This window comes from Bubalus bubalis, chromosome 12 (genome assembly GCF_019923935.1).
Source record: "Bubalus bubalis isolate 160015118507 breed Murrah chromosome 12, NDDB_SH_1, whole genome shotgun sequence".
Taxonomy (NCBI): domain Eukaryota; kingdom Metazoa; phylum Chordata; class Mammalia; order Artiodactyla; family Bovidae; genus Bubalus; species Bubalus bubalis.
In genome coordinates, this window is record NC_059168.1 from 93,777,505 (window position 1) to 93,800,955 (window position 23,451).

At 36.0% G+C, this 23,451-nt stretch overlaps 1 protein-coding gene across 2 annotated transcripts in view; it reads right to left on the bottom strand.

Annotated features, from left to right (window-relative positions):
* The window catches only part of LOC102404061 (spermatid perinuclear RNA binding protein), a 142,867-nt gene that overhangs the window by 44,328 nt on the left and 75,088 nt on the right, over positions 1-23,451 (bottom strand). For both annotated transcript variants that reach the window (XM_025261647.3, XM_025261646.2), the window contains exons 2-7: positions 20,230-20,397; positions 17,874-18,094; positions 13,085-13,250; positions 9,484-9,628; positions 1,806-1,897; positions 1,198-1,293 (exon numbers count right to left, since the gene is read on the bottom strand). In XM_025261647.3, the coding sequence (XP_025117432.2) occupies positions 1,198-1,293; positions 1,806-1,897; positions 9,484-9,628; positions 13,085-13,250; positions 17,874-18,094; positions 20,230-20,232 (723 nt within the window). In that variant the 5' untranslated portion in view covers positions 20,233-20,397. The remainder of the gene's footprint in view (positions 1-1,197; positions 1,294-1,805; positions 1,898-9,483; positions 9,629-13,084; positions 13,251-17,873; positions 18,095-20,229; positions 20,398-23,451) is intronic.

The window sequence follows — 23,451 nt, forward strand, 5'->3', positions numbered from 1 at the left end:
AAATTAGTACATGCACCAAGTGTTAAAAGGTTTCCAGTTAAATGTGAGCTGACATTTCTATCTACAATGGAGGCCAAAAGGTTAAAGTCCATTTAACATTTAGGGCCCAATTAACTTTTCCCACTTGATTATCAAGTTTTACCCCAGCCAGAGTGCTTAAATCAACCCTTTTTGAGAGTACATATTCAGAAGACTTTTTGCTACAAAAAGTTTATTTTCAGTTACCCTGAAAGGATTACTAAAGAAACTGCAGTCATCTAACTTAACAAAGATTTAACAAGCCTTCATGTAGGTTAGTAATGGCCAATAAATAATCAGTGTTCAAATCCAGCCCACCTATCTCCCACTTTACCTAGGATGGACTCAAACCATAATAAGACTTCATTCCAGACATCCTGCCCCAAGTAGTACAACTGGAATTAAAAAAGGACCAAATCTCCATATTTAATAAACTAAAAGGTTCATGATGCCAATATCAAAGTAATAATTGTTAAATTAATCTAAAATAACCCTTTATAACTTTACTTGTTTTATACATGTTCTTTACTGGATCAAGCATAATAATTTCCAAATTAATTAAGTTTGGCAACATACATTTTAAACTATGGTTAACTGTACTATTCACCTAACTTTAATTAATATGAACTTATTTTTAAATGTCTGTACTCAAAAGAGAAAGGAAAAGAAGATATGGGAACCTTATACTGGTATACCAGGTAATTTTTATTTTAAATGGAAGTAGCACTGAAAGAGAAATGTGCCAGTCAAGCATGCTTTTCCAGGCAGTAGGTCAATAATAATCAACCATCAGTGGAGAATAAAAGTGCAGGAAGACACTCACTTTTAACAGGTAAAGAACCTTTTGTCAGAAAAATTATCTCAGTCTCTATAATATGAGTATGATGAAGTAAGAGAGACATTTTTCACATATAAGCTCTAGTGGCTAGAAGATATTAAATTACTTATTAAATTTACATATTTTACAAATTAATGTAAATTTATAAATATAAATGTATGTATAATACAAATTAAATTCATAAAAAAGAAATCATATAAAAACCTCTATAATTTTTTACCAGAACAAAAATAGATAAATGCACACCTTAGCTAATTCAGAATACAGTAACATATAATTTCTACCAGATTTCCTCTGACTATAGTTTCATGATTTGCTTTTAATCATATTTAAGTACTTACCCATCCTTTTAATGGTGCCCATGTGGGGACTCTGTTGCACAAATCACGGAGAATGCGGAGGACAATTACACACGACTTTAATCCATTTGCCCTTGCCTAAAACAAACAAAATGATTCCAATATCCCTGTTGAAATCCATTCTTCATTTTAAGGACACTGATCATGGACAAGTTCTTTAAAATGAATACTAATTGGTCAATCATTCATAAGTTGTCAAGCAAACCAAAAAATCAAGTTATTAAAAGCATTAAAATTATGGTTTAGAAAGGCAGAGTTTAAAGTAAAGGAAGTATATTATTAGAATTGGCTTTATAGCCTCATGGCAACTCCATTTTTAGCTTTTCTCACCCATGTTTGCATTTTATAAGCTATCATTTGAAATTCAGAGTACTAAGTCCAAAAGGATTATATGACAATTAAACATCATTAACTATAGTAGAAGCTATAGTAGGCATTTCACCTAAATTAAATCGTTTACTCCTACAATAACACTAAGAGGTAGAGCGCACCCCATTCTATATATTACACAGAAACCATTAAGTGGCAGGTGTTCCAAATGAAACCTGCAAAAGGTTACAGTAACAATAAGAGAATAACAAAAAGCCAACCTGAAACCATTTGGCATGTCGAAGAGACGCCAAGGCGTTCAGGCATTTCTGCCTGTCCAGTAAGTCCGGAGGATCTTTCATCGCAACTTTTTCTAATAGGAAAATGGGATAAAGAGAGACAGATACAATTTGACCAAGGGATTCCTGTCAAATTACCAAACAATAAAAATAAAAAGAAGAGCAGCATATGAGTGTAACTAATAAGACTCCCAGAAGATTTCAGGTTTTGGCTTTGTTGCTTTCTTTTTAGATTATGTGCACTATCATTACTTAGGTAAATCATCAATAGAGCCATTCTGCGCACAAGTACAACAGGAGCACAAAGGCATTCGCTCAGTCAGTAAACAAATCAATGATCACTGCTACATACAGTCTGGGATCTTATTAAGCATGTATGTAACATCACAGGGCACAAAATAGGTACATAGCACTTTTCCTTTGACAAAGTACAAAAAGTGGAAATCTGGGACCAACAGCAATAACAACTTTTCTGTATAGAAGAAGGGATTTTAATCACTAATCAGTTCTTAAGGAAAATTAGGGCTTAGGTCATCAATTTGAGATATACTAACAATACACTGAGCATGGCAATTTTATTTTACAACAAAATTAACTCATCCAACAAGATAACCATTAATAGAAACTTTACCCCACTGAGGAGAACTCTTCCAGTGTAACCATGGAGCTCTCTGTTTCTTCTCTAAACCAAAATTATTAAAACTAAAATATGAAATATGGTGAAATACATTTCAAGTTTTGCATACCTTTTTTTTCCCCAAAAAGTAGCAAAGAATACTACTGAAGTACAACTATCTGACTTGCCTTAACATTTCAGAGTTGGACTGGATGGCCAGGAGCAGCAAAATTAAGAACTCAAACATGTGATTAGTGACAAATATTCATATTTGAGAAGATGTCACAAGATACTAAATCCATGTTTAGATAGCCAAATTTATTTCCTCTTAGCCGCTAAAAAGTGGGTTTTTAAACGTTTGAAGAATCGCTGCATTAATTTAAATGCATATAACATACAAATGTTTCTTGGAGAAGTCTTTGTCTAATCCAATTAAGTCGTATTTACCTTCCTCTTTAAAGAACTTACAGAGCCCACCAACACTTCCTGGTACAATCAGACAGTCACAATCTCAGCAGTATGTTTATGTGGGCTTTCTTTATTGGCTTCAACATGTCAAGGCTGAAGTGCTACACACTTATTTTCTGACCAGGTGAGCCCTACAGCAGATACTTGCATTGTTTCACATTAATATCCGCCAACAAATTCACAATACAGGGTCTCATTTCATCACCCCTTTTTCCTCATAAAATGGAAAGCCTCAAAAAGAAATGATAATGTGCTTTTATTTATAAACATAAGCAAACACACTATAGGTATTTACTTCATAGGCGACCTAGTTCCTGTCTTTGCATAATTCTTTTGAATGACACAAAACACAGAAGTAATTCATTTTCGTGTTTACATGTCAAAATGTTTAACTGTGGTCAATACAAGCATCTGTGTAAAGCTCCCATACAAAGCAGAACTACTATAAATGAACAGTTAGAATCTCTTAAAAGTTAGACATGACAAAGGTTGACTGACTGCTAAATAATGTAATCTCAAGAAAAGGAATAGACCACGCTTATTTTTTAGGACTTTAAGAGTAAAGCAAACTATGTTTCATTCTGTCATTGGATCAAGTAGGAGTATCAGGGCAGGAGGGCGGCAGCGGGCAAGATCAGTGGAAGAGGGGAGGGGTCAGAAAAAGTCTGGGTAGGAAAAGACAAGGCCAAAGAACTCCGTTTCAACTTTCTGATGCTACCGTCCGGTGAACAGAGCTTGTAATTAACATCTGCTCATCGCCACACAGACAGTTTTACAGGGGAACAATGGCAAAAGTGTTTAGATAAATTCTCTTATTCCCAAAGTCAAATTATATTCATTAATTCTTATTTTAAAAAACTAGTGACATCAGCTTGCTACAGACAGTCAACATTTGGAGGCAGTAGATTCTACTAAAAAGAGATGAAAGGGACAGGCAATGAACAGAAGACTTGACTGAATTCCCTTTAACATCATCATCAGCATGGCCATGTTTCTTCATGCTCTGATAGTCAAAAAATCCAAAATGTTTCAATATTCATGAGGTGAGAACAGCAGAGTGGATGTAATAATTCATCTCATTTTACCTTCTTCAAAGTTTATTTTAAAACTATATAAATTTATGCGGCACTGTAGTGCTACTTGTAAGCCTTGCTTGCCTATTTCTTTTACATAATTAATAACACAGTTTTATATATTTTCATTCATTAAAAAATGTGGCAATCACAGAATTGCTGCTGGAAAAACACTGCACTTCTCAAAGTAGAACCTCGAATTTAACATTTCTGTATAAACTTTAACATAGGTGTTTCAGTTTTGTAGAGAAACAAAGCTTTTCTAATAAAAAAGGCATCTTGGTGTCTTTAAATCAGAAACAATGGAACTATGAACCATTTCATTTTTTTCCTATAGGACCAGTATAACAGATTTTAAAAAAAAAAAAACAACATAGGGGATAGTAACAAAAATGCCAAAAGCAAAGAAAAACAGCTTTTAAAAAAATTCATTGCTCAATAACCTGGCATCAGAGCACGAAGGTACATAAAACATTCTAAACAATGGAAGCACTGGAAGGAAGTCTATTATGCCTAACTTTTATTTGGTTAGGGGTTAGATCTGTGACCAGAAACACACCGTCCTGCAGGAAATGTTGGTCAGTTTCTCTACATCCCTTACATGCAAGCTAACTCTTTGCCTGTTCACAAAAACACTAGCCTGCAGATGGGGCAGGGAAAAGCCAGAACATGATTGTGTTAAATAGAATTTATGTGTCTGGAACCTGAGTTCTTCAAAGGTAAAACAATCAAGCTGGGTTATCATGAAGACCTCCCTGACATTTCAAAGTTGGAATGAAGCTGAGCTACTGAGTCCATACTGACAGAATCTCCAAGGTAGCCTGAAGAGATCCGAGCAGTCCTTCTCTCAATTCCTTGAGGCTGTGTGAAGAGCAGACATTATGCTTCAAGTCACTATCCATGAGAAACCTCAGGCTACAATAATATGAACAGGTAAATGTAGCATGAAGGTAAAACAGAGCACTGTTATCCTAGTTTATGACAGAAACATCACTAGATATGACTTTTCTGCAATGCCTCAGTAGGCAGTGGGCCACTGGAAAGATAGGGGCTACAGGTTTACACAGGACAAGGCAAGTAAAGCAGCTGGGGAAGGCAGGAGAATAAAGACTGCAGCATTGTTAGAAATCCTAGTTGTGACCTTTGGACTAGTCTTCCACCTAACAGGACTCACACTAGTGAACTTCTGACAAACCGCACTGGAAGTTCACACTGGCAACTAAGGGGCACTTGGGCAACTTTTTTGTGACACCCTGAGAATCTCCCCTAATATTGAGCACTGCAGTTTATCTCAGTCTAAGTTATCACAAGTGCCTTTGAAGTTTCCCTATCCACTTGGTTTCAAAGTATGGTAAATACAGTAAGCAGATGGATTTATCACCCTCATAGCAAATATACTTCTGGTTTAAAATCACAAGCACCAAAAGCAGCTTGGACAATGGGACGCTCAGAAAAACTAAATCAGCTAAGATCTCCTACGATCATCCTATATAGTAACTGGACTTGAGAGTCAGAAGAGATGGGTGAAACATCAGACTTTCTTCATTATAAAACAGGACAACTATCTACCTCATAGCTGCTGCTGCTGCTAAGTCGCTTCAGTCGTGTCCGACTCTGTGCGACCCCATAGACGGCAGCCCACCAGGCTCCCCTGTCCCTGGGATTTTCCAGGCATGAACACTGGAGTGGGTTGCCATTTCCTTCCCCAATGCATGAAAGTGAAAAGTGAAAGCGAAGTCATTCAGTCGTGTCCGACTCTTTGCAACCCCATGGACTGTAGCCTACCAGGCTCCTCTGTCCATGGGATTTTCCAGGCAAGAGTACTGGAGTGGGGTGCCATTGCCTTCTCCAACTCATGGCTATTGAGAGTTAAATCATATATGAGAAAGTGCTTATAACACAGTAAGTTATAAAATACCTTAGCAAAGCAAAATCTTTTATATATATATATTACTTGAATTCTGAGATGTCCATTGTTAATGCTTCTTACACACCAAACAGTTCTATTTGATCAGATAATATGCTAGCTATAAAAATTAATTTAACAGGTTTTAATTGCCTACTAAGTATTAGGTACCACTCAAGGTGCTACGGATAAAGGACATGGGTAGGGAAAAAGACGTCTGTCTCAATGAACCATAAACTTTACATTAATAGTAAGTCAGCTCATTACTAGCACTGCAGCAAATATAGTATACTGATTCCAGTACTACACATCAATGGGTATTTAACAGTTTAACTCTGTTTGTGTTTACTACTTCAAACCTATTATTACACATTATTCTCGCTGTAAATTCAAGGCACTTTGAGTAGATGAGTTTGTGCTGTGACTTTTTGCTTACTAAACTAAGTAACTACCACTGTTTACTAATCAATCACTTTGTGCTGGGTATTGTACAGGTCATATTATTACATAAATTCTCTCAAACAACTTCTAAAGTATTCATTTTGAAGTGAAGACACATGTCCAAGGCACACAGTAACAGTTAATGGAGTTAAGGGTCAAACACTTGGCTGCCACCAAGGTCTGTGTTCTTTTTGCTATGCCTTCTTTAGCAGGAAGCATGTAGTAATGCATGTATGTGTGCATGTCAGGTCGCTTCAGTGTGTCCGATTCTTTGGGACTCCAAGGACTGTATGTAGCCTGCCAAAGTCCTCTGTCCACGGGATTCTCTAGGCAAGAATACTGGAGTAGGTTGCCATGCCCTCCTCCAGAGGATGTCCCCGACCCAGGGATCTAACCCACATATCTTATGTGTCTCCTGCATTGGCAGGAGGTTCTTTACCATTAGCGCCACCTGAGAAGCCCCATATAGTTATAGGGAATGGTTATTCTACAGGGCCTTCAAGTAAAGGGTTAGAATATAGAAAGAAGGCTGACAGTACAGGAGGACTCTTACCTGTGAAACAGTAAATAATACCAAAGAAATTCACTATAGTCTGGCCACTGAAAATCCAAACAGCAATAGGAAATGAGTAATTAGCTAGAGCCACTTCTGCAGAAACACTGAGAAGAAAAGTGTGGTGCTCTCACCAGATTCAGTCCTCCAGTTCTGCCTGCTCTCAGACATTTTTCCTTTTTGATTTTACCCAAATATGTCCCAAGGAAAGGGAAACACATGAGGTATATACTGTGAACAGCCTGTTTGTTCTGTGGGAGAAGAGAAGTTGAGATTCTGCAGGAAAATCTCTTCCCAAAAAGTATTTACAACGCAAATTTTTTTAAACTTTGAGAAAGAAAATGAGTGCATATTTTTTTAAAGAGATTTCTCTCAAACTTAGAAATTCCTGGAACCCAAATGAATCTGTACTTTCACCCCATGCAGCTGAAAAGAACTGCGTCAAGGCAGAGGAGTTAACTGGTGGGATGAAAGAAACCCTGTAGAACTGTACAGCCCAGGTCTTAAATGCTTACACTGGATCCTCAGTTACCCAATAACACACAAAACTGCTAGCACAGATCTAAAAACTTCGACAAAGTCCAAATTAGACAAAACGAGCAAATTATGAGAGATAACAGGTGAGTGGGCAGGGCTGTGAGGTTAAGGAAAACAGCAAAGCAAATCTTGCTGCCATTCAAAAGGAGAGGAAGTAACGTGTAAAAAATTAGATTCAAGCGGATTCTTTCATCTTATCTGATCCCACGCAATTATGTTAACATCAGCTGATGAGATTGAGCTTATAAAGAGGTCTTGCAATCCTTTAATAACCTGAAGACCTTGAACAGACTATGACTCTCCTACTCCACTGGAAATTCCATTCTGCAATAACTAACCTTCTAGTAAGGGTATAACATACTAAGATCAGTTTTCAGGTCCTCTGAACCTAGTAATAAAGGCAACAGACTAAGCTTAAGAGTTATCACTGAAACCTTAAAATCCCATGTAAGTGCACAAAACCATGGAGGGAAAGAAGCCTGTTGTTCTCAATGCTTTCAAAGTAATGGGAGAGATGTCTCCAGCTGCAAGCAAACATTATTTAGTCTTTGGCAACTTAAAATCTAGACAAATTTAGCCTCTGGCAACTTCAGTCATCTTCTCATCTCTCTATACTCAAAGAATTTTTAATAATATCTATAACTATACTTAGAAATGGTTAGTTTTACACTAGAGGGTCAAATAGAACACAGCTTACCAGAATTAACAGAATTATCTTGATACTTCAGAAATCATTTTATAGTTCTACAGTTAATGGTGAACTGTAATGCTGTTAAAGAAATTAAGCCATTTAAGAATGGTTCTTCAGAGGTGTTAGAGATACTATATACAGCCCAAAAGAAAAAGTACAGGGATAAACCCAATTACAGAGTGGATGTACTTTAATTTTAAACTATGATTCATAAATGTACCTAGTTTATATCTGTTGGGTATGGTATAGCTGATTTTAGTACCCAAAGGACTTCTTTAAAAAGGAAGTCTATCACTTTTACTTTAAGAAATCCTATGAGTCATGCCTTCAAAACTTGAAATTCTAATATCTATGATAAAATCTGTCTTTTTCTTCCTTTATCATCAACTTGAAATAAACTAAGAAACTGACCAATACTTCTTGCTGCACTGGTATTTCAGGTAGGGGAGTAAACAATGGAACTTGCTGAATATCTAGTGATGAAAAACAGCAACATGGAGTCCTTGATGGCCCAGTTAGGCCACATTGCCTCTAAACTGTCATAACAGAGAGAGGCCAGTTGGTCAAAGGTCTGACACAGGAGAAATAGCACACGGCAAGTTTCTAGAGACAGGACTAAGAGGCAGAAACAAGCTGATGTGAAAGGATAAAAATATTCAAAAAGAAATCCAGCTCCAACAGTACTTCTTAAAACGGAATAGATTTCTCACTCCACTTTTATTTGACGGCATTGCTATGCAGAAATTCTTTTTAACTTCAGAAGAAAGTCAGATTAAAATTCCCACATATATAAAATCCTAAATGTTAAAAGGATCACACACCTCCTAGAAAAAAATTTTTACTAAAGATTATTTAAAAAAAAAATAAAAAGCCCCCCAATTTATCTCTCTTACATTACAAAACACTTAGGCAATTAAAGCATAATTCTTAAAAAGTTACTACATGTAAATTTGAAAACAGTACTGTTTTGAACCACATTTAACCCTAAAATAAGACCTAATAACCAAGCTATCCAGAACAGGTTAGCTGATACCAATAGCAATGCAAAACTAGACAAAGTAAAACAGAACACCAAAACAGTATAAAAATTAAAGTGGATTTAAAACCAACATAAGCACAGGTTTTTCTGAATTAACATATTTTAGGTTGAATATAAACATTTTTGCAAAATACAGAGATCGTATAGGAATAAATCTGCTTAAAATACTCTGGGTGGCATAAAACAAAAGACAGATTATTTCTTAAATCCACTGAACATTATTAGTGCAGCATTTAAGAGAGGTCTTATGTGAACAAAACAAATGTATATTTATATATACACATCTATGTCTCTCTATATATACATATACATATACATATATATACACATGTGTACCTCCGTCCTTCTTCTCCAATTCGTCTCTAATTAGAGGGGAAGTAAGTATCACCTTCAAAGTTAGCGTGGGTTCTTTTGTATTCCGAATTATAATAGATGCCTCATCTACACATTGTTCCACTTGATATTTCTCTTCTGTGAGTTTCTGAAAGTCACCAAGATTTCAAAAACAGCCAATTAATTAAAATTTCAAAAAATGAATGATTCCCCCCTTAGTCTTGGTTTTCAAAAGTTAACAATTAGTTTTTACTGTTCTGAAAGAGTAATCTTTAACTAGTTCTTTAGGGCGGAAGTAACATTTCTCTCTCCCAACTTACCGGCGAATCCTCTTTCTCCATCCCTCAAAAAGCAACCACAAGGTCAATCATCTATTCAATTATTAAACAACATTTGAAATCATTCTTTCTAATATTTGAAAGTGAAAGTTACCAAAAGCATCATTATACAACAAAAGGTAAATTATTGTTCTTGAAATTATTATAAAGGACTTATAGAGAATAATAAGTTGCTGGGAATGCTCTCTAAACCAATATCTTTTTTGATAGGACAACCTAAACAGGAACTTCCACTTGCTAATAAAGATTTATAAATATAAGATTACCTAATCTTTTATGTAAGATTATGTAGATTTTTAAAGAAAATCAAGTAAGAATAAATGAAAATGGATCTCTGCACAATCACTCATCAGTAGAAAGGTTAACATAAACAAGTAACTAACTTCCCATCTCTAACAAGAGGTGTCAGAGACCACTCCAGTGAGACCTTCTCTGGGACAAGTCATCTGACATCCACACAGAAATGTTCACCGCTTCTTTTAACAATTATACAAAAAATTATCACCAACTAGGATTGCTTTTAAGTATACATTTAATGTATTACTATACATTAAATATATATAGTTCAGTTACACAGGGCCTTTCTTGGTGGTAAAATTTAATATATATTACCTAATATCAATAGTTGAACAGAAACAATACTGGGTCTCTCTACTCAACTGTGCATTAAGGGAACTCAAAGTCATTTATATAAGAACAGCATTTTACCATTAAACATCAAAAAAAAGATAGAAAACTGAAAATTCATTACCCTAATTTTGAACAGAGGAAACCAAGAAAGGGAAAGGCCACATAGTGGCTGGAAAAACCAGAACTAGAGTACAGAGAAAAAGCAGGAAACTGATCACATATACTCTGCATAAGAGCAGTAAAGATGTCTCAGAGAAAAAAGCACAGTCAATTTTTCAACTGTACATGCAGATCACTCTTTAAGACACATCCAGAGTAATGAAATATGATATGAGTGTTGGGCTAGACTAATTCTAATTGACTCTGGTTTTGGTCATCCTTCTCCTTCCTCTGCTCAAGGGAAGTTCTAAAATCACCATAGAAAAGAGTACATAGAGAAAAGGTCTGATATAATCCCAATTAATTAAGGTACCCTGATAACTCAAAGTTTTGCTATGATAAGTGCTCAGGGAAAAGGTTTTTAATTCATAAGGAAATAAGTTCGTATTGTATCAGAGATTGGTTTTCCAAACGAACACCAAGAAAAAAGGTGTAGGCAGGGAATAAATGCAAAAATCCCATTTAAAATGATTTTCTAAACATTTTTGTATTAATAATAAGATATCCATGCTTGTGTATACATATAAAGGCATAGCAACTATGTGTACATGTATATAAATTACTATCAAGTGACTCCCCATTTATTTGGGTACCTCTACCCAAACAGCTACAGTCATGGATCCCAACCATTACACAAAGCAGCTGGTTTCATTGCTGGATAACTCTATTGGCTATGTTAAAATCAGGTATGTTTCTTAAAATGTCCACCACTGGTCTTAAGAGTTCAGGCCACTTTTGCCTTCTCCAAGAAGCTCTTTAAAGATCTGAAGATACTTGTATCTTTTTTCAGCTTCTCTAGTTTTAAAAGCCCTAGTCTCTTCAAATTTGAAACAGTTTACACAGTCTGCATTCTCTCCCAGGCCCTTCCCTCAAACACTTGCTAGCCTGACAAAAAGTTTAAAACTGTGGTGCCCAGAAATAGAAAAGACAGAGTTCACACAGTTGTGAACTACACAGAGAAAGCTCTATTAGTACAACTGAAGCTCCAATTTCCTGCATCTTCAATACTGAGAAATACAACAGATCTTCAATTTCTTACAGCACTGATTCTCAACCCTTTTTCCATCCTGACACATCTGAAAATATGACCACTCTTATATAAAACAGAACTCACTAAAGAGAACAGAAAAGGGGGTGAGATGGTTGGAAAAGCCTCCATATGTCCAACTCGTTGCTTATTACCCTAGTACAAATTTAAGAATAACAATGTTCACTATAATAAAAGCAGAAATAAATGTAAAAATAATGGAAAAAAGATGGATTTTACAACATTAACATTCTAATAACAAAAAGTATAGTCAGAAACCCGTTACTGAACTTTCTTTACTGTACTCCATGTTGCTTACCACTCTCCCTTCTCAAATGATCACACGATTTAGTCTTTAATCTTTTATATCTTTCTTTAAAAGAAATGAATTTAACCCTTGAAAGAACAGAAACTTTCCTTCAATCAGAACTAAAAATGGAAAAATCAAATATATTTGCTCACTTAGAAAGTGTTAAGATCTAAAAATGATTTTTTTAAAAAAGTGCTCCAGAAATTAATATAGGAGAATGTGTCAACAAGTAACACAAATTTGAGTTTCAGGAACGGCAGATTAAAGTCAGGAAGATGGTTCTGAAAATCAGTTGGTGAATATGAAAGAAAATGATCCAGTAACAAGGCTAATAAAGACAAATTTAGAATTCATTTTACTTTGGGGGGAAAAAGGTCTCCACAGAAGAAATACAAATAAAGGAAACCAACTACAAAAAAAGAGAGCATTCAACAACTCACAGTTCAACCTTGTGTACTGATATCTATTTATGCAACATGGATTGAAGGACTGATATAAAATCATCAAAAAGATATAATCTAATTATACCAAAGGTAACATATCTGAAAATGAAAGGTGATCACAGTTTTCAACTGACCCTTGGAGCAGGCTGGTAGAGCAGGTCCTAAAGTGACCACAGCCCTGGACCACCAGTTGCCTTCAGCCCTGGGGAACAGGCTCCAGCAGCATCCTCCAGGAAACATGACAACAGTAAAATTCTCTTAATGCATCCCAGTGTGAAAAAGGCTCGAAAACAAGGAATTAATAGTGAGTTTCTATTAACAGAATGAATGAATGAAATGAAATTAACAGAGTCGTCAATTTAAAAAATTAGCATCTTTCAAAGTTTCCAGTTGTCCAGGCTCTTTTTGTTCTTTTCCACCCTATATCAAACCTTCTAGAGAGTTTTATAACATTGAGAGGCCTACTCTGGAAAACATGAAGACTCTCAGCAAGATACGTCTGAAAAATTTAAGACTGTACTTTGAATACTAATCACCAGAAGTTTGCCTTAGATGTGATGGATGATGCACAGACCCAGAGTAGCCGTCTATACCTACCTTTTACGTTATCAATTTCTTTTTATTAAATTAATGAAGATCACTACCTATTTTAACCTTTTCACAAATTCTCCTAGAGGTACAATTAAACTGTACTCACCTGAATCTGAACAGGAAGATTATCTTTGACTGTATTTAACAGGGTCTCTGTGGGTTTGTCTTTGCACATTAAAACCAGCTCCAAGTCCATATCATCTTTAATCAGCAAGCCTTTTGCAACCAGGCCAATCCTCATTACACCACACAATGTCCGACCACCTTGATCCCTAAAAATAAAAGTCTGAATGATTACTTTCACAGCCTACTTCTGAAACTATAACTTAATCATCACTTGGTTTTCTGGATATCCATATGAATTGATAAGGGAGAACATAAATCCAGATATCCAAAATTCCACAAAAGTAAGTCTCAGATTTAAGGCTCATAAACTACCTTACACAAAGAACCAATAGGGAGACTGTTTCAAATGATAGATCTCTCAATTCTTTATTAAATCTATACTGCTTAGGAAAATCCAAAAATACTGTAGCCCCTTAAATATCTTTTCAATTATTCAAACTTCCTCCTTTTATCTTTTAATTAGCAACTAAAGAATTGTGAGAAACATGAACACCGTGGTATACTAAGAAAGAGCATCAGAGTGGAAATGAAAAGACCTGACCTCTGCTCCTAGCAGTGCCTTCTGGCTCAGTATCTATAACTGTAAAATGGCTATTGGCTGGGTAAGCCTTAGCTCTCTCCTTGGTAGCTGTAGCATTCTAGGAATCCATACAAGTTTATGGGGAAAGCAAAATAATGTGATAAAAGTGAAGAGCTGAGGAACCCAAAGATGATCTGCCAACACACACATTCCAAATCCAGTGGTAACCAGAAGAACGAACATTCAAAGAATATCAAGTCATGAATGGTGCATAAGAATAACATTAATATCTATCCTTGATTTTAATACCTAAAGCTTATTAGTTCATTCCCCTCAATTACAAATGAAAATGTAACTAAACTTAATGGTCATTCAACAAGTAAGCAACTGTTTGAATATGGAGAACATACTCCAAATTCTCCTGCTTCAGAGGCTCACACTGCAGATTAAGTACAAAAGCTGTTTAAAACCTGCTTAAGAAGGAAGAAAAATGTGACATCTGAGAACAAACTGCATGCCACAAATCTCATTTAGACCTAACAAAGAGCCTGCATTTGAAAGACAAGGAATGAGAATCTCAAAACTGGTGATTAATTGTTCAAGTTCACAGAGAGTAAAATGGTGCTGCAGTCCATGGGGTAGCACAGAGTCGGACATGACTGAACAAGTGAACGACAAGATTCAAACTCAAGCTGATTTGACCACAACACTCAAGCTCTTTACGTTATGACTGCATCATAATTTCAGAAAAGAGAAAGATCAAAATTAGAGACTTCAAGCAAGGCAAACTTCAAGAGTGACTTCAGCAGAGTCATGATTTGGTTAAAGAGAAAAAAAAGGTCATTCTAGCTGAGGGCAAAGAGTCAGCAGAGTTGAGCCCAAGTAAGCAGAGTTGGAGAATGAACTGGAGAAAAGAGAAACAGAATAGTGGCAATGGAAACAAGACAGGAAATCATAAATAACTCAGCCACAGCTCAGTGCCTGGCACACCTGAGAGAGTCAATAAACATTAAAGCAATGAAAAATTATAAGGGTGGTACAAGTATAAAAAGAAATAAAAATCATTTTGAAGCAAGTAAACCAAATATAGGGCATTATTTGATATTAAGAATAGAGTCTGTCATCTTTGATTATTTTTTCCTCTGTATTCGTATTCTTTCATCTTTCTCCCAAACCTAGTAACAGTTTATCAATTCTCCCCTCATAATCACTCTCAAACCCCTGTCTTCAAACTAGCTTCTTTACAGGCTCTTACTACGTCTCACCTAACTCCTAGCATCTCATCTACTATATAGAGTATGTTACAACCAGAGCAGTCTTCCAAAGGCACAACAAGGACGGAACTCTGCCTGCGTCTTTCCTGGTGTCCCACTGAACACTTAGACATGGGTTTATTGGGAAGCAATTTAGGAATGAGCATGACTTCCTGTTTTGAATCCTGGATCTGCCACTTGCTATATGACACTGGACAAATTACAAATTACTTGACTTTGAGTCTATTTCTTCATTTGTTTAAAAAAAAAAAACAACAGAGTAATATCTTCCTCAGAACGGTACTGAGAATATCATTTATTAATAATTAGCATAAGTAATGAACTTAGCCCAGAGCCTGGCATATATTAATAGCTCAATAAAAAATAGCTATTATTCTTTAAACAGTCCCGATACTTTTTCCTGATACTTTTTCACACCTAGATCCTTGCTGATATTTATTTTTTCTTCTACTCTCCCTGTCTGACAAACCCTACTCACTCTCTGGAGAGCCAATTGCAAACGCTACCTCCTTTGTGAGGATTTTTCTGATCCCCAGACCCCGCACCTAGTGTTTCCCTGCTCTGTACTTTCACGTTTTGGTCATGGATAATCAAAGTGAAGATGTGAAGAAAAGGGGATCCGAGTCTGACAGACTTGAATGTGAATCCTGACTCCACCACACACTCAGTGACCTTAAGCAAGGTAAATCTGTTATCGATTCTGAGTCACTCTTTCTTCATAACCAAATATGAAGCACTGGAAATTTAAGTAAAATGGGGGTGGAGGGCAGGCAACAGTAATAGAGACTAGCAGATTTGTTGTAAAATAATGTGAAAAGTAATCTGATACAGTAATTGGCACTCAATAAATAGTAGATGTTATTAACTAGCCCTTATTAGCTTGCTTATTCCATTCTATACCATAACTATGATATACTTGGTCTTACCATGTAGAAGACAGCAAGACTGAGCAGAGAAACTAAGTCTTAATTCAGCTCTAAATTTTAGTAATGAATTTGAATATGAGGTATTATAAAGCAAGTGACCCCAACAGGGAATTAATTTAAATTAAGCTAAATATTTCTAAAATACATATAGTGGGAACTTGTGAGTCAGTTGTAAAGAGGTAAAACATGAGCACACAGGTAAAAGCTGTTTAACAGTGCCTGGCAACAGAAGGTCCTTATAAAAACAAGCAAGCCCTCCCTGTCTCTGGGCCCTCTGCAGTGCTTAGCACACATCAGGAGCATAATTCGTGTCTATGACCACAACAGCTCTGTCTGGAAGCCATGCCTGCCTCTGTTTTATATAAAATAGGGACACAATCGTTCTACACCTTAAGCTCTACCACACGGGAAGAATCACACCCAAGGGCTCAACCCAGGAATGTTTCACAAACTGGAAACACTTTACAGAGTCCACACAACACTATTTAAAAATTCAAACAAAGCACACAGTACATCATGTTTTAAACACCTTGACAACTCAGCAACCTGATCCAGTTCAACAAGTGTCTACTGGAGCACTTTCCAAGAGTCTGTTCAGCCTTGACAGCATAGAGATGTATTTAAAAGGACTGACTTCGCTGAAAAATACTTAGAAATGGTAAAAACAGCAAATCATAGAAGCTTTACCACAATAAATGGTATAAACACATTCCGACATGCAACTTAAACACGGAATGCAGGAATTCCCTAGTGATCCAGTTGTTAAGACTCGGCACTTTCACTGCCGTGGCCCAGATTCAATTCCTGATTTGTGAACTAAGATTACACAACCCCTGCAGTGTGGCCAATCAATCAGTTAATCTACAAGTAAGGAATTTATGACTATTTAACTTGTGCGGGGACTGAGATACAAAGAGCTTCATTATTGGATGATACTACTAATTACCAATAACTGTATATTTTGACAGTATCTTTTTTAAACTTATCATATGCAAGAAAAAGTGAATTATATTGCCAAGAAACTTCAAGGTGACAAATCTATAGCTAATGTATATATTACCTGTAATAAGTTAACAAAGTCAAGAAAATATAATCTTCAGCTAAAAACAGATACTGATTTTCTTTCATCTGAAGATGGAAAGGTTACACTATCTTTCAGCTAAAGAAATCGATTTATCAATACTCTCCCACTATTCTTTATCTACTTATCATACTGATTTAGAATTGAAAGGCTGAGAAAAAAATTCTGTAGCTTCTATCCTCAATTTACCAGTTGTAGTCAAAGTAATGTTCTTAATCCTACGAATACAATGCAGTCAAATGAGCTTCATCTTTCAAAGTAAACTATATTCTTACTCCAATCATAGTGACATTGCTCACAACAGTAACTCTAAGTTTAGCAAGGCATAAATAGTTTCCTAGTTCTCACTCAGCTTTATCTCACTTATAACTCACTTTTGCTGCAGCACTGGAAGCACTGCTGTAATAGCTGAAGGGTCTGGTTCCCATTAGGCCATTCATTCAATACCCAATGAGCATGTACTACATGCAAGACACTACACTGGATCCTGGGAGTCGACGAGGAAGATACAGTCAAAAATACCTTTGGAGGACATTCTCCTGCACTCTTTCTTCTACATCAGGATTTTTAAACACCTGAAAAAATGACATTTTACGACTTCCCCAGAGACAAAAAAAAAAAACAAAAAAACTAGTGTTTATTTCTGAATTTAGGAAACTAAACCAACACATGAAAAAGATGACATATCACAATCTCTGAAACAGAGGGTTTTTTTTAAAGGGCTTATATCCCTTTTTAAAGGGATCCTGAACATCTCTCTCCTGTTTCTCTGATCTAATCCTTATTCCTCTTCTACTGTCCCTTCAAATTTAACTCAGAAAAATTCCACATTTACTTCCTTGTTTACAGTCATATAAATGAGAAAACCCAAAGAACACCACATACCAAGTGTAACCCAGTGGGATGGGACCCTGGGCTTTTCTGGGCACTACAAGTAAAGTGTCACACAAAGGTCAGGTCACACTTACTTGGAATAGGTGTCTACGGCCTCTTCCTTCTTTACTTCGGTCTCACCCTCTGCTTTTGTGCCTTTACTTGTTTCATCCAGCCAATCTGACACATGTTTAAGAGCACACTCAACAGTAGATACCATATTCTGAACAGCTTCAAGTTCCTCCGGAGATGGATAAATTGTCGAATGTTTCACCATAACATGGCGATCATCATTGGCAAAAGATCTGATAGATCTCTGTCAGAAGATGAAAGAAAACTATTACTTTGATAAAAGAAATGGTACCTGAAAAGGATGACTTACAAATATATTTTAGTCAAGTCACAGCTAATAACTGTTGTGATTAGCTATGTCAAACTGTTGTAAAATAGTTAACATTGAAACAACAAAAAAACTGCTCAAGAAAGGAAGTAAAAACCCACACCAGAAAACCTTAAATCTTTCATTCATGTTTTGGAAAAGTTCACACACATCACATTCAGTATTATGTATATTCCACCTTTTAGCTGAACAGATGTGTTTTCAATATCACATCAAAAAAGGTCATCCATATCACACATCATTGGCAAGGAACAGACACTTCCTAGTTTCGGGAGAGTATATAGAAATGCATACAGGTGACTCATGATACCCAGTCACTCCTTTCCAAACTGCTGAATACTTCTGCACTTTGAAAAACTGAGATTTTGTAATATAATAATATAAAATACAAAGTTATATGTGAACAAGACAGTAAAACTATGGGCCACATCAGAATATTACTTACTTTTTGGCATTCAAACCTTTGGTGTGATGCTTTAATTTTTAAAATAGATTAGTAGGAGATATTCCAGGTTCCAAAATGGGGAAAATAAATATTGTAAAAGAATTAATTTCCCAAACTAATTTACAAATATGTACACATTCTCAATCAAAATTCCCTCAAGATAGATTCATTTTAGTATTTCACAAAAATAATTTTAAAGCTCATGGGGGTGAGGGGAGGGATCAATGACAGCATTAAGAACTATTCTACAAAGGTGGATGGGTGGTACCATCATGCTAAAATAAAATATCAAAAATTTAAAAAGCAATAATTAAAATGACATGCTGGCCCAGAAATCAGTGGAGCAGATTAGCACCTAGAAATAGAATGAATTTCATGAAATTTTAATAGAGTAGATCCTTCACACTTATGAGTCACACATCCAAAAACCTTTGAATATCTCCAAATTTACAAATACCATTAAGACACTTGTACCACTACACAGCAAAATGAACAAGCTACATTTAAAATGAATAAACTAGGAAAAGAATTTTCACCAACTATGACAAGTGATATATATGAAGTATTTAAGCAGTAAGAATATCTAGACTGCAACAGATAAATAAGCTGAAGAGGCAAATAATTCATTTCATATGAGAAGAAATACAAGTTATAGTGTCATTCATCACAGCTCACCATAAAACTAAATGACAGAGAAAATCCATCCCAAGTTAACATTTTTCTCCACCATTCACAATTAAAATATTAGTAGAGTTCCTTCTTTAGAGACCAAGTCAACTAAGTTGCTAGAACAAACCCAGAACACATTTTTTTTTAAATAAAATCTTTCTTAAAGAAATACCTTCAGACTTGCTAAACAACATATTTCAAAAACACAGATGATTAATATTTTGTGCTTTTCCCCACACTTATCTTTTTTAAGCATTTTCTTACTTACACTTAGTGGTGGGGGGGTGGGGGGGAAATCACATATCCTTCAGAACCAAAATAGGAGGCAAAAAAATTTCAGCATATTTTACCAATTAAAAAATTAATTCAATTTAAGTATGAACTTTCCAGAAAAACTAAGGTTTCTAGGATATTCAGTTCAGTATTCTCAATACACTCAATATTTGACCTTATTATTTTAAAATCAAAAGCACATGAAAAAAAAGGTGTTAATTTTCAGTTAAATACACACACACTTTACAAACTGCAAAACCTTCAAATCATTACTTAAAGAACTGGTTCAGGACTTTAAAACACTGAGCTTCAGGTAGAAGGCTAGAGAAAAATTACATAATTTCAAGTTCAAGGTCACCTTAGCCATTTGTATCAGTTTGCTAATACCAGTTTTATTATAAAATATTATTTATGAGCATTTTCTCCTTTGTATTTAATAATTTATGGACTGCAGGCTCATGGGGCTCCATCTTGTGGTTTAAAGGGCTCGTAATAAATCTGAACTCATTTGCTTTGCTTAAATAGTAGAATGGCATCTTCAGCTGATGCACTGGAGCCAAAAATTAACACCACTGTTTTTACTTGCCTTCACTGTTAATAGTTTCAACTTTAAATGACTGAGCTCTTTGGTAACTAAATTAAGGAATTATAAATTATAACCTACCATGGTTTTCTATAGTATTTTAGCTTCTTCTTCCGATCCTTTCCCCTCTTTCTTGTCGTCTTCACTAGACACTGCTTTGTGTGACAGTACCTCCTCATAAGCCTGAGTCCCCTGATGGCTCAGAGTCAATATGGCAAAGATATCCGAAGGCTTGTTCTCTAGAGTACACTTGCAAGAGAAAAAGAAAAACAACTTTTCAAAAATGCTTATTTATGATTAGTTTCATATCAGAGGGTGAAACCCATAAACATATTACTGAATAAAACAGAACAATCTTTATAGTGGAAAATTACTTATTTTAAACAAAAGCTAAAACATCCTTTGAAGGCCTGGGCCCAAGAGCCTAAGTGATATGACCAGAGAAATAACTTTTTTGGTAGCCACAAAGTAGCAGACAACTGACTTGTATTCAATGAGATGAATATATTAACAAACACAGATTCAGTAAAGAAATACAACCAGAAAATGTAATACTACTATTGGTGGGGAAAATGTTGCAATTAACCATGACATTTTCAACAGAAATTGGCATCAGTCAGGCCTATCTGAAAAGTAGATAAGGACACCTGGAAATATAACACTTTTGCTTGTAACCAAGAGGCTTTTCCCTTTGACACTGCCATCAGACTTACAATATATGTTGGAACAATATCTCTTCTTTAATCATTTCAGGCCTAAAATTCAGCATGCTTTTTTGGCTCTCCTCTCCTAACTCCCTAGAGACCTTACTGCCCTCTCAACCTATATGCAGTGCTATGCCACACTGCTGAATATTCACTCAATCCTTATTTCATTACCCATGAATGGCTGTCACCAGAATCCCACGCATATTTCTGCCCAGAGGCCTAAGACTCATTCTATTACCCCTATGTTCCACTTTTGAGATTTCATTCCAGGTAAGGTAAAAATAAGCTTTTCTGAACACTGCTGAGGTCCTTATACACAAGCCAGCTGTAAAAAAATAAAAAAGAAAGAAAAACTAGAGACTATTAAAATAGAACATATACATTACATGACTATCAGGAAAAACACACACACAGAAGACATGAACACCCACGAGAAGCAGCTTCCTCTTCATCGCAGTGTTGTGTGTGTTGTGCTGTGTTGTGTGTTCAGTCGTGTCTGACTCCTCGCAACCCCATGGACTGTAGCCCACCAGGCTCCTTTGTCCGTGGAATTTTCCAGGCAAGAATACTTCCTTTAAATTTTCCCTTGAACAAGGAAATCCCCTTTTTACTTTTATCTACAATAATTTCCTAACAGTTACTCTCTTAAAGAAAAAAAGATCCTTTTTGAATTTTTAGGACCAGCAAAGTTAAAGGTGACATTTAACTCTACCCAATACTACAAATGAAAAAAACAGATCCACATTCACAGTCAAATGATACTAAGTTATGACCTACATGCAACGCAATTCACATCTTATAACCAACTTCCCTGACTCTGACTTACAAAATCCACCTGAAATAAGCCAATGAAGATTGAGTTTTTTAAGGTACATAACAACTAATTATGGAAAGATTGAGGGTAGGAGGAGAAGGGGACAACAGGATGAGATCATCATCAACTCAATGGACATGAATTTGAACAAACTCTGGGAGACAGTGAAGGACAGGTAAGCCCAGCATGTTGCTGTGCATGGGGTCGCAAAGAGTCAGACATGACTAAGCCACTGAACAAAATAGATGGAACTTAGATTATTCCATATATCAAATCAAAGAGGGAACATACATATACTGCAAATCACAGGGTCCTTTTGTACAACAAAGTTAAGACACAAACTAAAACATGATCAATGGTAAGAGACATTTCAAAGACCACCCTGTCACTAGAATTTTATCTTTCGTATAAAGATCAAACTATACTATTTAGAGTTTTTTGCATTTCCCATTTCCAACCTCACTCCATTCTAGAGGATTCAACCATTCAGTACTTGGCTGTGAATCCTGCAGCCAAAGACTGCTGTACATTTACATAAGAACTGAAAACAAAATCCACAAGCTGCTCTCTATAAAAAGGTAAAACCAGTAAGTCAAACATATTATGAAAGTTGGTTGAAAACAGAAAAAGAGAGAAGAATGCTAAGTAAAAGTTGATGTAGTGGGACTTGCCTGGTAGTCTAGTGGTTTAAGAATCAACCTTGCAAAGCAGGGGATGCAGGTTTGGTCCCTGGTCAGGAAACTAAGATCTCACATACAATGGAGCAACTAAGCCCAAGTTATGCAAGTACTGAGCCTGGGTGTTCTGCCCATGTGCCACAACTAAGAACAAATGCAACCAAATAAATATTACCAAAAAAAAAAAAAAAAAAAAAGCTGACATAGTGGAGAAATTATGGATCACCAACAGCACTTTTCAGTCATTAGTATGGAAAGTAAACACCCTACCCAAACATCAAGCTCTGGGCCCTATTTGCCACTTTTATTCAACAGTTTTAGAAATCCTAGCCACAGCTATCAGAGAAGAAAAAGAAATAAAGATAATTCAAATTGGAAAGGAACAAGTAGACCTGTCACTATCTGCAGATGGCATGGTACTATACATGGAAAAGCCTACACACATCACCAGAAAACTATTTTGTTGTTCAGCCACTCAGTCATGTACAACTCACTGGACTGTACATGGAACCCCATGGACTGTAGCACCAGGCTTCCCTGTCCTTCACCATCTCCCAGATCTTGCTCAAACTCATGTCCATTGAGTTGGTGATGACATCAAACCATCTTTTTGTCTGTCGTCCCCTTCTCCTCCTGCCTCAGGGACTTTTCCAATGAGTCAACTCTTCACAACAGGTGGCCAAAATACTGGAGCTTCAGCTTCAGCATTAGTCCTTCCAATGAATATTCAGGGTTGATTTCCTTTAGGATGGACTGGTTTGACTGACCTCTGTGCAGTCCAAGGGACTCAAGAGTCTTCTCCAACACCGCAGTTCAAAAGCATCACTTCTTCTGCGCTCAGCCTTCTTTATGGTCCAACTCTCAAATCCAAACATGACTACTGGAAAAACCATAGACTTGACTATATGTGACCTCTGTGGGCAAAGTGATATCTCTGCTTTTTAATACACTGTCTAGGTTTGTCATTATTGTTCACTATATTAAAGATAGGCAAATACAAAATAAGAAAAAGACATCTCACTGATACACCAAGAGGATTAGTTTAAGATAAAGAGATTTACTAGTAAATACAGACTTATTTATCATCCATTCTGTACTTGGTACT